The sequence below is a fragment of the Aotus nancymaae genome, unplaced genomic scaffold, assembly GCF_030222135.1.
Source record: "Aotus nancymaae isolate 86718 unplaced genomic scaffold, 86718_ANA_hifiasm-v0.15.2.pri h1tg000007l, whole genome shotgun sequence".
NCBI lineage: Eukaryota > Metazoa > Chordata > Mammalia > Primates > Aotidae > Aotus > Aotus nancymaae.
Window position 1 is genome coordinate 30121738 of NW_026988418.1, and position 15897 is coordinate 30137634.

The window sequence follows — 15897 nt, forward strand, 5'->3', positions numbered from 1 at the left end:
GACTTCCTCCTTTAGAAAGCCTTATCAGAAACTCAAAAGAATACAACCATTTGTCTCTCACCTACCTGTGACCTGGAAGCCCCCTCCCTGCTTCAAGTTGTCCCTGCCTTTCTGGAAGGAACCAATGTACTTACATATACTGATTTGATATCTCATGTCTCCCTGAAATGTATAAAACCAAGCTGTACCCTGACCACGTTAAACCATGTTGCCAGTACTTCCTGGGTCTATGTCACAGGCACACATCCTGAACCTTGGCAAAATAAACTTTCTAAATTAACTGAGACCTGTCTCAAATTTTTAGAGTTCACATACTCATATGAATAATTGACTACTAGATAGCTCCAGTCTAACAGCCATCTCAAACTGAACAGATGGACAATAAAACAATCTCACATTAACCCATAAAATAGTTCTTCCTCTATTTAAGGAGAACAAACAACTACTTTGAAAATTAAAGAGACAAGCTGAAAACAGAGAAGCACAGCTTACAGGGAGCAGAAACTACCACTGAAGCCAGCAACTTAAAAGGCAACTACCTAATTACTGAAGACTGAGCGTAGACTAGCTTGAGAGAGAAATATTCTGAAGAGCCCATAGGGGCCCTGCATTTTCATAAGTTTTACCTCTATAAGCCCACAAAGTTCTCAGGATGAAGATTAAAGAAAAATTTCCTCAGAGTTCTAGCAGATGGATAGGAAGTGACCATTCTAAAATACACCTAGAATGTTACGTTCTCCTTAACAAACACCTGCCCTTAAAGACAACTACTTTACCAGAGGCTAACTAACTTAAGTTTCATCAGGCCCTGACATGAGGGAAAGGAAATATCCAACTCTGGCCCCTAGTAGCCATCTTCCCCCCACAAACAAGAAAAAATATACTGAAAAGCACTTGTCAAGGTCTCATCCCAGGGACAAGGGCCCACTAAAACACTAAGAGCTAATCATAGGATTGTAGAACACTTCCCCTCCCCCTATATCTTACCACTGATAGGAATTAGGAATAAGAAGCAGGGAAATTCTGGGAAAATGAGGGCAGGTCCCTGGTGAGGATCCCACCCTGAAGCCTGGAATCATGGCCCAAAGTGAGAACATACATCAGTGTTTTCCTACTCCAAAGTTGCCTATTCCAAAACCACCCACAGCCTACCCCCTGCCACCTTTTCCTGTGCCCATAAAAACCCCAGGCTCAGCTGGCAGAAAGAGAAGCAGCTGGATATTGGGGACTATGACTGGACGTCAGAGGTAAGTGGCTTGACTTCACAGGGACAGCTTGACAGTGTAGCTTTGAAGAGGAGTCTGGCTGGGGATGGCTGAACTTCAAGGGAATATTACCTTACTGCTCCATTCCCTTTTCAGCTCCTATTCCCATTGAGAGCCACTTTCACTGGCAATAAAATCCCCTACATTTACCACCTTCAACTCATTCATGCGATTCATTTTCATTCCTCCTGGATGCTGGACAAGAACTTGGGTGTCACAAGTGTCAGTGCAAAAGGCTGTCATGCTGACCCTCCACTGAGCTGTTAACACTTAAGCCATCTGTAGATAGCAAAGCTAAAAGGGCACTGTAACACTTCCTCTGGGGTTTCATGGGTCATCGGTTCCCTCCACTAGATGCTGCTGGGGAGTGAGTATCAAGTTTGCTCTTGCTAGTGCCCCAAAGCACTCACCCTGGCTCCTGCACCCAATCACCTGTGCACTCCAGTTTCTACCAATGAAGGAGTCACTGGTTCACCACCATATCTACAGGGCTCCTCTATAATAAAGGGATTACAACTGAAGGAACTGCAAGGTTGACCCTATTTAAGGAGTCCCTAGGGAAACCATAAGAGACAGAAACAAGGACAGTAGAGGAATCTGAAGCTTTACACACTTACAACTAAACAGTAAACATAGCCTAATTCCTAGCCACACAAATGTAAAACATACTATTGACCTATTTAATCTCATATTACCTATACAATATGTTCAGCTTTATAGGTAATATAAAGGTAATCTTTATTTTAGGTATATAGGTAATCTCATATTACCTATACAATATGTTCAGCTTTCAACAAAAAATTGTAAGGCATATGAAAAGGTAAAAAAAAAGCAAGTATCAGAACCACACTCAGATATGGCAGATATTTTGTAAGTGTAAGACTGTGAATTTAAAATAATTATTAATATTCTAAGGGTTCTAACGAAAAAAGTGGATAACATTCAAGAACAGGTGAGTAGTGTAAGCAGAGATAAAAACATTAAATAAGAATCAAAAGGAAACATGACCATGTAAGGAATTAATATAAAGGCACTGGAGAGAGAAATGGAATAAAGGTTGAAGAATCAGTAGTTGTTTTTACTGCAATGGGAGACATGTCCAATATTGTAAAACTAAGGCAAGGATCTAATACAGGAAAAGAGAAAGTGGAAAATTGACAAATATTTGCTTCATGAGATCCTTTCCAAGATCAGGATTAAGTCCCAAAAGAAGGAAGATCAGAAATAACAGATTAGGCCAAACCAAAAGGTTGTAAACTTGTCTGTGAAACTTCATTTTAAATAGTTAATAGGCTACTGCAAAGAATGCATCTCCCACCCTATACTTTTCTTAGTAGACAGTCTGCTAGGAAATTGTCAACATTTAAGAAACTCTTTTTCTTACACTCCCTACTATGAGATTTGGATAGTTTTTGTATTTTTCAATTTAATAAATTCAATTTTCCATTAAAATTTCCACACCTGAAGGTGAAAACAAAAAACACACAAGATAAGCACTAACCAATGTTACTGAAGTACATACTCATTCAATCAGCAAATATTTATTTAGTACTTTCTTCATTCTAGGCAATAGATACAGCAGTGAACAAAACAAAAATCTCTGCCCTTTTGGAGTACTATCCTTAGATGAAGATGGATTAATAAGCAGGTAGACAATAAACTCGTTGAATTTTTTTTTTTTTTTTTTTTTTTTTAGACGGAGTTTCACTCTGTCCACCAGGCTGGAGTACAATGGCAGTGATCACAGATCACTACAGCATCAACTTCCCAGGCTCAAGTAATCTTCCCACCTCAGCCTCCCAAGTAGCTAGGACTACAGGCACATGCCACCATGCCTGGTTCAATTTTTTGTAGAGATGGGGTTTTGTCATGTTGCCCAGGCTGGTTGTGAACACCCAACCTCAAGCAATTTGCCCACCTCAGTCTCATAAAGTGGTGGGATTACAGGCATGAGACGCTGTGCCTGGCAGGAATAAATTGCATGGAAAAATTAAAGCAAAGGTAAGGGATTGAAGAGCTGCAAGGGGGGACTATTATTACTTTCTATGGGGTGGTTAAAGGACTCTTTGATAAGGTGACATCTGAAGGAGGTGAGTCATGTTATTGCCTAAGGATGTTGTAGCTGTCACAACATCCAAGCACAAGACATTACCTTTTCTAGGTTTACATATAACAATACTTACCATTGTGTTACAATTGCCTACACTATTAAGTCCAGTAACAGGCTATGCAGGTTGGCAGCCTAGAAGCAACAAATGCATTTTCATTGTTATGCAAACACCATTTAGTATACTTACACAAACCTAGATGTAGAGCCTACCATAGCCTTGGTGTACAGCCTACTATACACTTGCAGCCTAGGTGTATAGTAGCCCGTACATCTATGTTTGTGCAAGTACCCTAGATGATGTTTGCACAATGTGAAACTGCCTAACAAGGTATTTCTCAGAAAGTATCACATCGATGCATGACTGTATTTAGTTATGGGAGTGAGGAACAGGTAGCAGCAAAGGATCTGGAATAGGTGTAGCCATGAACCAAGACAAGAACTAGGAAGAATGGTTTTTCAGAACCCAAATACAGCTTTTCAAAACTCAAGAAGCGATAAACTAGACCAACGCTGCTGAAGGGTCAGTAAAGAATGAAACTGCGGATGGCCATTGTATTTGGTTACATAACTATTGTTGACTTTCACAGAAGCTGTTTTGGTGGAGTGGTAGGATGGACAAAAACAATGAGTACCATATTCAATAGAGAATGCAAGGTTCTCTCCCAAGAACTCTGAACAAGTTCTGCTGAAGAAAGATTAGCTGAGGTGGAGGGGATTGGAGAGGGGAAGAGAAAACAAATTAATTAGGGAACTTTAGGGGAACTTAGTGGGCAGCATTATGGCCAGCACTAAGGAACCATTTTAAAGTAAGACAAGTCCACATAGCTGTGTGCTTTTTTCCAGTCTTGTTCAATTGGTGAATAACAGCACAATGTTGGAAGCAGGAATGGGTTTTAAGGTAAGATGGTATTGAGGAGACAATAAAAAACTTCTACTACAGAGCACAGCAGTGTTCGGACTGGTGGCTCACAGAAGCGGGCTCTTGAACATCTGGGCACAGCATGAAGATAATCAAGCTTAAGAGATTGCAGGCCTTGACAAACTACAAGTGCTAGGAGGAAAGATGGTTCTAAACAAACCAGGTCTTTTCTCATATAGCAAGCACAGCAGTAGAGGTTTTTTGTAAAAGGCCGTAGTAGGTCGATAAAGGAGGCACTGTTGCCTGGGAGCTTCGAGGTCTACAGACGGAACCCAGTTAGAGTAAGGCCCTTTCCAAATCCAGAAATGGTATCCATAATAGAAGGGCACCCTCCGGGACCGACGGGGATGGACTACGGTTTTAGCGCCGGAACTTACAACCCGAAGTTCTGCTGCTTGTGACTGCCTGACGGAGAGACTGGCATGGTAGCGACCAACTGGGGAGTGGTCCACCACCTCTTTTCTGGCCGCCTCTGAAGTCTCTGTACCTCAAGCCCCGGCGTGAGCGGCTCGGGCTAAGGCTCGAGAATGTTTGCCGGGAGTCATGGCGACGGTGGAGCCCTGGCTCAACAAGCGGCCGCGCGGTTGGCTGGCGGCACGAGGCCGAGGAGGAGGGCGGAGGCGGAGGGGAGGGCAGAGGGTTGGTGGAGCAGGAGGAAGCTCCGGACGACGACTAGAAGAAGGAGGCGGGCGGCCCGGGCCTCAGGCCCCTCCCAGGCTCTGAGTCTCCTGGCTGCAGGCGGATGGATGGGGCTTCTTCAGGCGGTGGCGGCAGCAGTGAAGGTGGCGGCGGCAGCAGCGGCAGCGGCTGTAAGTGCAGCCTCCACAAGCCATCTCCCCCCTTTTGTTCCAATTTGGGATGAGGGGCTCCTAAGGTGTCCTCAGTCCCCTTTCTCTTTTTCCCCTCCCCCACGGCAGTGTACCTCCCGGAAGACTCTTAACTTCCGGGGAGGGACTGCCGCAGAACGCGCCTGGCTAGCTCGCCGAGCGGAGCGGTGCCGGCAGCCGAAGACGCATGCGCAGCTCCCCTCCGCCGCCCACCCTCTGCCAGCGCCGCCTTTTTGCCTTCGCGGTGGCGGCGGCGCGCTGGGAATCCGTTGCGGAGTGAGTTCGCCTCGCCCCGTTCGCTTCCGCCCCTTTCTCCTGTCGGGCCTTGATCCCAGTCGGGGTGGGGCTAAGCTGACCACCCCGCTGTGGCTCCGCCTCTTTCCCTTGTGTTTCCCTCACTTGTGTCTCAGCCCCGAGAGGCTCCTGCTTGCACTGCAGCCTTTATGGTGAGCAGCGCCCTGGGCCAACCTGCCCTTTTCGGAGAGAGTGAGGAAGGGAGGAGAGACTCGAATAGGGTATTACTGTGAGGAAACGAGGTCCTCCTAGTGCTTGGGAGGATCCCTTGGGACAGATGCCCGCCACTCTTCACTCTTGTTCTTTCAGCTTGTAGTGGCTAGGTCCCTGGCTTGGAACCTATCTGTGGTCCCTGCATGCTGTGTGACCTTGAGCGAGACACTATCCCTCTCTGGGCTTCAGTTTTCCCTATATAAAGCTTTTTCCGACGCTAAAATTCTGTAATTCTGCAGAATAAATTGTGTAATTACAAGACTGGCTTGGCTATTGAGGCCGCTTCACCAAAAGGACCTGGAGTTGACTGAACCTTCTTCACTCATGGGTGGAATGAGGCGACCAATTTATTGGGTCACTTTTATTCCTTTACCATTGGTTACAAATTGCATGACTTAAGGCTTATTAAATGTTTTTCTACAATTGTCATGGGATCCTTGTCCTAATTCCCGACCATCACATTTTAAAAATGTGAAACAGGGTGGATGGTGAGCATGTATCATCGTTTCTGTCTCCTTGCTACTGAGGCTCTCTTTCCTTTAATCCAGATGGTGTGGTCGCTCGATTCTCCCAGTGCCTGGCTGAGTTTCGGACGTGGTTAAGAACCAACTGGTTGAGGTTCAATGCAGACAAGACGGATGTGATGCTGGTAGGCAGGGGTACACTTGGAGATTAAGGGAGGGAAAATCCAAACTCCCTCAAGTAATATAAGTATTATATTACTCTTCTTATATGTTCCAGTATTTGAGAACTGATGGGCCAATAATTTGCAGAATTTGGGTGAGATAAAAATAACATGTCAACAATTTAACAACCATAAACATACTAGTTTATAATAGTATGATAAAACGAGGCTACTGAATAAAACTGTAAAAATTATGAAAAGAAAATCCAAAACTGTTATTTGATGAACCAGAAACCCATATAAGTTTTAGAGTGGCATTAATAAAAATGAAACTAACAATAAGTTGATACTGATTGTCACTATAGATGTGGGGCTTCCAAATGTAATAGGTTAAGTTTTTTAGTATTTAGGTATTTTCAAGCAAATTAGTAATTATCCATAAAATTTTACCACCACATCATAAAGATAGGGTATAGGCTGTTGCTTTTAAATAAAAATTTCAGGAAATAGTTTATAAACTAACCTTAAAAGAGACTCATGGACCCTGAAAATTGTTAGATATAGAATTTTTTTTTTAGAGTTTTGGATGTGTTGTATTAATCCATTTCAGTCAGCTAACCCCAGAGTCTAAATTGTTACAAGTACAATATTTTCTTGGTGCGTTTTGAGAGGTACCTTTTTGGATTGCATAACAGATTTTTATAGTGTGTGTGTATATATATATATATATATATATATATATATATAAAACTTGTATTTGAATCAGGTGTTGGTGCAGAATAAAAGGTTATGTTTCTTAGGTATATGTAAATTGCCAAAGAAGTTTGTTCATTGGTTCGTTTAAGGTACTGGTTGAAGTAAGATTGAGATCCTAAATGCTTTTGTTAAAAGCATAATAATAACTGAGGGGTTTGTGTGTGTGTGCGCCTTACAGCCTCTATAAAATTGTTTAATAACTTTTGAATGGAAGAGTCGGTAAATTGCTTACAAATAATTTATCAATATAATAGCAGTTTTGAGTAGCTTAATGTCATAAAAATTAATGTTAGATTGCCTGAAAATAAGGAGGCTTTAGGTGGGGAATAGGAGCTAAAGAGGCATTTATTCAGGCTTTGTATAGTGGTTTTTTGTTTTGGGACATTAATCACAGACCTCACATAAAATTGAAATTCACCATACTTTTTTAGTTTAAAGATTTTATACGCAATTTCAACAACTGCTGTTTTTGATATCACATTAATAAATAACAAAGTGTAATAATTTTAAGCAGACAATTAATGGTGCATTTTCTTATGCTTTTAGCTCTGTCATGTCCTATTTTCAGCTCTTTTAGTATGAATAAGCTTTAAAGATAATTTTTTGTTAACCCAAGTATAAATATTAACTGTTTGCATTTGGATACAAAGAAGGTATCTGTTGAATCAATCCAAAGTGCTGAAGAACTAAAGGTAATGGATGAAAACAGCAAGCAGGTAGATTCTGGCTTAATAAAAGAAAAGATGTTTTAAACATTTGAACTTTTTTTTAAAAGAGCAGCCTCTTTATGAGATGTAATGAGTCACTGGAGGTGTTTAAACATAGGCAAAAAGCCTGCTAGTAAAAGCATGTTGAGAGACTCCTATCTTGACAGGGTAGAGAATTGACTAAAAAGACCTCTAAAGTCTCATCCAACACTAAAATTCTATGACTAGCGAATCGTTAATTTTTATATATTTAATACCGAAGAGGATAAGCAAGCGTTTTTGAGAAAGGAGTTTTGTTCTCTAAGGTGGCTCCTGAAAATTTTACAGATAAGTCTATCACTAGAGTAAAATAATAGTGGAAGGATACTGAATTCAGTGGGAATGTGTTACCTGTGAATTGCAGGATTAGAGCTGTTTCTCTTTTGTAGAATCTGAATTTAAAACACCCACTGAACCCACATTTATAAAAAGGGGAAGGAGAAAAATTTTGAGAGTTTTTTCCCCTCAATAATAATACCATTTAAAGCTAGTAATATTGACACACAATATTAATAAACTTAAAAAATTATTTAACAGTAAGATAGATACCCATTCAGAAATGTTTCAGACTTCCATTTTCCTGACAATATTAGGATTTATTCAGTGGGTTAATAGACTATGATCCCCTGCTGTTTATCACAGTTAGGATTTCTATGAGTAGTTTAACTGAAAAATCAAAGATTCAGTGTACTTAAGCAAGCACGTTATTCCTGTACCTTGTATTTTAACACTTTTAATTTTCCTTTGGTAGCCAACTAAATTTCATAAATTAGCTTTCATGTTTTAATGGAAAACTTAAAACCTGAGTTTGTACCTTTAGGCCCCTAATTATGTCTGTACCCACCTCAGGTCCATGTACATCCATTGTTCTTTGCCTTCAGCTCTTTTCATTAAGCACATTGATTGAAAACTATTTGGATATGAACTGACATTTTTAAAAAGTCATTTTTATTTCAAGTCCAAAGGATTGATATAATTCAACAGGGTAACTCTGAGAAACCGTATACTTCTGCTAAAATATTTATTCCCCCAAGGAATCTGAAAAACACTTTTATATAAATTTTCTAAAAAATAAAATGAAAATACTGTACAGTACAGTTAATGGTAAAAATTGTTTGTAGATTTGGGAACCTTAAAGTTTTCCTTTCTCTTCTTTCCCTTGCTTTTCTTTCAGTAGAAAATGTGCATCAGATGTTTATGTTTAATTGGTTTACAGACTGTCTGTGGACTCTTTTCCTGTCAAATTACCAGGTAATGTCCTTTCACTTAGCAGCTACTTCATATATCTTGTAAATGCAGTTTATTCATGCACAGATTATTATTGGACATAACAGTTTCAAATTAATGTTGAATCTTTGGAAGTAGGCAAATGCTCGATAGAGTCTAGAATGTTAAGGGAATATAAATAATAGCCTCCCCTATATAGCATTATAAGTATAAACTTTAGGAAAAATTGTATATGTATACATTTATGCAATATATTATAGCATTGGTTCACATTATTTGGAGGGAGTAACTAATTCTCATATTTAAATCGTTGATTTTGGTAGTCACTTTTGAAACTTCATTAAGAGGAACCCTTGAAGATTAGGAAAAAAATCCCAGTCTTTTGAAATAAAGACTTTAAAGCTGGTTTAGTAAAATATATTCCTTAAAACTGGTTTGGTAAAATATGTTAGTGACTGTTTTAGTGTCACCTTTGTGTTATTCCGTATCTGCCTTAGTATAATGGAAGTGAAACTTGTTTGTTACTTTGAAATCATTGGCTCTGGCCATCATCAGCATTGGCATCATGGCCAATTGGCAGCTCTAGACCAATACAATAAAATTAACTTTCAAGTTACAGGCATTTCAGGCATTGCAAGAAGTACGTTCTCTCTCCGTGCTGTTAAATAGATGATATCCATAAAATAATCAGTTTTCAGTATTTTAAGTTTTGTCTAGTTGTGCAAAATTCAACCAGTACATAGCTGTGTAGCTACTGGCATTACAGAAGTGTATGAGAAAACTCAAATGACATGAGGATGGCAGACTGCCCATCACAACCCCCTTACATTAATTTTTTCTCTGACCGCCCTAGAGATTTGGAGATATAGGATTTTACGTTTCCTATGGGGAATCTACTGATGGAGAAATATTTGTCAAGGCATAACCGCTTTGAAAGCACAATTCTTGCTGCTGTTGCATCACAGCAACATCCGTTTTTCAGCAAATGCACTGCAAAAACGACCTACATGTAAAATATTACGTATTTTTCCCCTGCTGTGTCAATACTGGACGTGGCTCCTTTGGCACTGTTCCTTGACCTCTTTGCTCCCTAGACACCCTCCTCCGCCTGGAGTCTTTGATCAGCTGGAGCCAGAGAAGCGCCCGCTCGGATGCCCACCTCCTCCCACACCCACCTTGACTCCGCCCCCTCCTCGCTTCCCGGGGAGGGCTGGCCGCGGGGCCGCGCGGCCTCGCGCGCGCCCTTGCTCCGGCGCGTGCTCGCTGGCCTTTTCCCTCCAGTCCAGCCCAGCTGGGGCGCCGCGAGGGGGCGGAGTGGGGTGTGGTGGGCGCGCTCGGGCGGCTCCTGCGCGTTCCCGCCGAGGCAGCGGCGGCGGGAGCTGCAGCGACGGCAGCGGCCGGAGTCCCGTTGCTGAGTCTCACATCCGGGTTCTGGCCGTGACCCAGCTGCGGCCGCCGCGGAGATGTGACCCGGCAGTACGGCAAATATGGCGGAGGTAAGGGAGCGAGCTCCCCCTCCCTGTCCCGGAGCCGGGCACCCCCGACCCTGGGCCGGGGAGGAGTGGAGTGGGCCTGGCCAGGAGAGGCCCAGCCCTGCTGGCGCTGCTGCCCACCTGTTGTCCGGAACAGGCCATGCTCCGGGCGGGAGCTTCGCCTGGAACTTAGTTGGGATGGGTCCGCGGGTAGGAGGAAGCGGCGGAGTACTTGGACTTCGGGGGCAGTTTGAAGGGGGTTGCAGCGTAGTAGTTTGGACGAGGGGGAGGGGGCGCCCGCCGGGAGGGGGTGCCTGTGGCGCAACTTCACCGGCCGGTGCTAGGGGCCAGAAGAGAAGCTACTGCTTCCTCTTGCGAAGTTTCTTCCCTTCCTAACCGAGATGCTGTTGCGCCCTTCCGCGTCACCCCCATCCGTTTGCTACTGACATCCAGTCTGTGTTAGTGGGGAAAACGTAAGGCTGACGGTCTTTGATTAACTCTAATTTTCATGATCTTGGTAAAAGCAGCGTGGAGAAATTAACCTAGCCAGCCGCAATCCAGCCCTCCAGGTTGGGGGAGTCTGCCCATTTATCCAGACAGTTCTATCTATCTCCCCCTCCCCAAGGTACAACCTCTGAGCTGCTTTTCCACCTCCTCCACAACCTTCACTTTCCAGGCTTTCCCCCCCCACTTTCCAAATCAAGGCTGCCTATTCTTGTCTTCTTTCTCTTCTAATTTTTCTTTCATTGGAAAAGGTTTTTCTTGTTTCTTTTTGCTCGTTTTACAGTAAACAAGTTCCCAAAACCCCTTTCTTTGATTTCGCATATTTGGGCTGCAGTTGGTGGGCATACAACTGCTGTTGATTTATCATTAGTCGGAACTAAGTATATGCTACTGGAACTGTAAATTGTTGCCTCTTACCTTTAAAATATCTTAAGTTTTTTGGGAATTTGTTTTGTTTCCTTTTTTCCTTACCCGTGGAAGAATTTCAATATTCTTTATCCCTGGGAGTTTGGGACGATACATCTGGATTTGTTATGTCTTCTTTGAAATAAGCCACTCTAAATTTTGATTGATAAGGCATTTCTCTCCTTTGAATTGCCATTTTCATGGTTTTTCAGGCACCGAAAACCAGATTTAGGAGGGAGGGTGAGATTTTTCTGTAGCAGACAGGGCTGTTTGCTGCCAATATTCTTTTTAAAATATTCAATATTTCTAATTTACAACTAAATTTAGATCTTAGATTTATTTTCATTTCTTTTGCTCTTGGTGGTTAAAGAATTGTATTTCCAGGCACATGAATTGGAGAACGTAGTACTTTCTATTTCTCCAAAATGTGACTGCGTTTGTTCCAGTAGACTGAGGGTCAGTTCCGGGATTTTAGTCCTGGTGAGGTTCTTATTCTTAAGTGTTCCTTTCCTTCATGTTTAAGGAGTTGTGTGTAGCTGGATTTACATACATTTTGTCAGTTAGTCTTCAGTGGGCCCCTTTCAGTGAATATCAGATAAACAGCAATGTGCTATATAGGTAATGTGGTTTCTTCTCTCATGGTGCTGCTCAGGATGATTTGAACTTTACGGTGTGTGGTCATATACTAAGGCAAGATATTATTGAAGGAAAATAGCTTATAAAAACAAATTTAAAATTTTCGTGTTTTTAAAAAACAAATTTTACTGCTGAGGGAACTGAAAACCTAATATGTAAGTGAAAGTATGTTAACTTTTTTGTTTTAAAAAGTAAAGATGGTTACATTATTGGAAGATAAAGGAAAAAATTATTTTGATTCACTAGTCATTTCCTAATATTTTCTAATGTATGTTTTAGTTTTCTTAAATATTTTATCGGTTGGAGAATGGAGTGTTTTGTAGGAACGCATGGATAGTTCAGCTTCAAAAATGAAAGAACTGGTGTTTTGTTTTTAATGTTTATTTAAGGACATGATATCTTTAAACAATTTATCTTATATATTCTTCAGTTACTTGTAGATAGTTTCATTTATAGTGAATTGGGGAAGAGTTAGAGGAACTTTTGTGATCTGTGTCCTACAAAAAAATCTAAGACGGGTGGAGAAGTGAAAAGTACAGTTGATTTATAATTTTCCTGGTATCAATACTTGAATAATTACAATGATTTTTGAGACAAGTGGTTTTAAAAAATTAGATGAAAGAGAAATGCTTGGTTGGCTTTTACTTTGAGCTCTCAGTATATTCATTCTTTAAGAAGCCAATATAAAAACATGTGATGTAATAATTCAGATGCTGAATTACTGTGCTTTTGATCAAATAAATCTGAGGATTTAAGGATAGCTTGTGAAATAACAGTAAGTGCAAAGCAACAGTATATATCTGTTTGTTAAATCTGAGGGGAAAAACAGGTTATTGAAGAAGTATGTCTCCAGAGAAAACTGCAGGTATTATGCCTCTGGGCTTTTTTTTTAAAAAAAAGTTGTTGTTTTCTACAAGAGCATGACCCCTGACCATGTTTTTCCAGAAAAAATATTTAATTCTTTAATACAAAGTGCTTTAGATGTGATTAGAATATACAAGTTCTTTGTACTTGACCTGATTATCTTAGTCCATAAGAGGAAGTATATATTGGTTCTTCAGTTGTGATAACGTTAAAACCGTATTTAATGTACTTAGAATAAATGGAATATGCTCCCTTTACTTTTTGGCAATATTTGTCATTGTTTCTTATCCCTTAAAATTATTTACCAACCTTCTGAAGGGACGCTGTCCTGGTCACACTTAAAGGAAGAAAATTAAAGGATAGTTGCAGTTTTACTAACTGCAAAAATAAGAGAAAAATAGGAGAAAAAGATAAGAGGAAGAAATAGTTGATCCTTTGGGTTTTATAAGGAATGTACTAGGGACCTTTGGGAATGAACAATTTGTCTTTTATTTAAACGTTTGTAAACACGTAAGGGACTTTTTTAAGGAAAAAAAGTCCATGGCACAATTCAAGACCTATCTTTTCACCTAGGTCACATTTCTGTGATATAAAAGAGAAAAAAATTAATGGATTTGCTTTTTTGTATTTAAGTATTTTAGTACTTTCAAAGATGATAATCTGTTATTTCACTTTCAAACTTATTCATTTCTCTTAAAGTGGACTCCTTGCTTAGCATTTTTGGAGTGTATTTGGATTTTGTTTTTTAAGGAAGGATTGTGTTAAATGTTACTCTTGAAAATATTAATTTCTACTCTAAGCAAAATGTGTTTCACTACAATGAATTTAAGCTTCAAATAATTCTCCACACTAGTAATGAATTTTTTTTTTAGTGTTTATACTTCAGAGCTATTAAGGTTTTAAAAGCAGTCAAGCTCACTAGTGTGTGAGAGTCCTAAAAAACTTAATTCAGTGGCAGTAAGAGTCAGGGTACTTGAATAGGTGGGAAAGGTTTGGTGGGAGAAATAAAGAAGTGAATTACTTTAAAATTAATTCTGTTAAGTGAGACTAACCAGTTTTCTAAATAATTCAGAAATAAAACGCTGCCATTGAAGTTAAGCATGTCTTTATGAAAAGTAATCAGCTATCTAGAAATGCCTACCTGGCTTGACGTTCATTCAGAATTCATCACAGTGATTAAATTGTTCAAGTACCACTCATTGCTTGGGGCTTGTTCTGTTTGTCTTATTCTGTGGTGTAGAACAGTAACTGTTATATGTAGGTATGAAATTCATGAAGTAGCACCCCAAAAAAGTGTTTTTGCAAATTGAGATCTTCTTCTTTACAGTCCTAGATTTAAAAAAATAAATTCAGAAGAGACTGTTAAACATATCCTATGCATTTAGCTATATATTCCTTAGTATTGTTGTTTCCAGAGCAATTTATAATAAAAGTAGTTAGGTCTTGAAGAAACTAAATCTTTTGATTATAGAGAAAATGAAACTGAGCAGAGAGTTCACGCAGTTTGTCCTAGGTCATGCAGTTAATCTATGGCACAGTTTAGACTGGAACCCAGCCTTCTGTATTCCTAATGCTTCTTTTCTTTCTTTCTTTTTTTTTTTTTTGAGACAGAGTCTCTCTCTCTTTCTCTGTTGCCTAGGCTGGGGTACAGTGACGTGAATCATAGCTCACTACAACCTCAAACTCCTGGGCTCAGGTGCTCCTTTCCACACAGCCTCTCAAGTAGCTGGGACTGTAGGCACGTGCTACCATGCCTGGCTCATTTTTTATTTTTTGTGGAGACAGGGTTTCGCTACGTTGACTATACTGGTATCGAACTTCTGGCCTTAAGTGATCCTCTTGCCTTGTGCTGGGATGACAGGCATGTGCCACTGTTCCCTGTCTTTATTTTCTATGATATTATTTTATCTTCTAAATTACTACTACTGTAGTAAATTGCTAATTTTAACTTACATTCTTAACCTTTTTATACCCCAGAATTCCTGAGAGTAACAACAAAGTTAAGTAACTTAATTTTATTGGAGGAGAGGGATGGTGAGCCCTTGGCATAGTAACCATCTTTCGTCCTGAAGTAGGACCCCTAACTCCTTTCAGGCTTCTGTCTCCGTCTTCATTGCTATGAGAATCTCTGACTTAGAGTCTACATAACTAAGTAGGCGATGGCAACACTTAAAGAAAGGCTGGTGGAATTGGTTTGAGGGGAAAAATTTGTTCAGACAGTAATACTCGTTGAAAATAAGCTTTCGATTGCCTGGAATAAAAAAATCTAGTAATTACTTCATGTTTCTACTGTTTTATGATTGTTAGAGTTTTTTTGGTGAAAATAATGGTAATGTTGTAGTTATATTTTTCTTTACTCTCTCCCAAATTATAGTTTTCTCTTGTATGGGACATTTCCCACCATGTTCTAGAAAAATACAGAATTACTATTTCAGTAAATCTGAGGCATTGAATATTTGTTACAACTGTTAGCAATTTTATCAACTAAACCATATAAATATATGGGTGAGGGTCAACTTGCTATAAAAGTTACTAGAGTTTGTTTTTAAATTATTTTAGCCCATTCATACTCTCTGTGTGTCTTTGTGGCTCTCTAGTGTTGTTTTCTGTCTCAGATAAGATAAATATGTGACCCCTAAAACACTGAATTTTTAAAAATTATAGCTTAAAAATATAGTAGCAACTAATAGATTTTATTAAAAATTGAAAAGTAATGGCCTGGCGCGGCGGCTCATGCCTGTAATCCCAGCACTTTGGGAAGGTGTGGTGGGCAGATCACAAGGTCAGTAGTTTGAGACCAGCCTGATCAACATGGTGAAACCTCGTCTCTATTAAAAATATAAAAATTAGCCAGGTGTGTTGGCTTACACCTGTAATCCCAGCTACTGAGGAGGCTGAGGCAGGAGAATCGCTTGAACCTGGGAGACAGAGGTTGCAATGAGCCAAGATCATGCCAATGTGCTCTAGTCTGGGCGATGGAGCGAGACTCTGTCTCAAAAAAATGAAAAAATAAAGTTAAAAAGTAGAGGAAGAA

At 40.1% G+C, this 15897-nt stretch overlaps 2 protein-coding genes across 8 annotated transcripts in view; one reads left to right on the forward strand and one right to left on the reverse strand.

Moving 5' to 3' along the window:
* DNAI4 (dynein axonemal intermediate chain 4) overlaps positions 1-4839 on the reverse strand; it is a 101585-nt gene extending 96746 nt beyond the window's left edge. Inside the window, 3 exon segments of the mRNA XM_064372477.1 lie at positions 4672-4750; positions 4753-4785; positions 4788-4839. Of these exon segments, the coding sequence (XP_064228547.1) occupies positions 4672-4750; positions 4753-4785; positions 4788-4839 (164 nt within the window).
* A 176-nt stretch (positions 4840-5015) lies between these two features.
* MIER1 (MIER1 transcriptional regulator) overlaps positions 5016-15897 on the forward strand; it is a 62577-nt gene continuing 51695 nt past the window's right edge. The window contains exons 1-3 of one of the 7 annotated variants that reach the window (XM_012442479.3): positions 5016-5103; positions 6177-6277; positions 8933-9006. In XM_012442479.3, coding sequence (XP_012297902.1) covers positions 5037-5103; positions 6177-6277; positions 8933-9006 — 242 coding nt within the window. In that variant the 5' untranslated portion in view covers positions 5016-5036. Of the gene's footprint in view, positions 5104-5517; positions 5568-6176; positions 6278-8929; positions 9007-10406; positions 10479-15897 lie in introns of those variants that run through there. The other 6 variants (XM_012442480.3, XM_012442488.2, XM_012442481.3 and 3 more) reach the window with 6 other exon arrangements.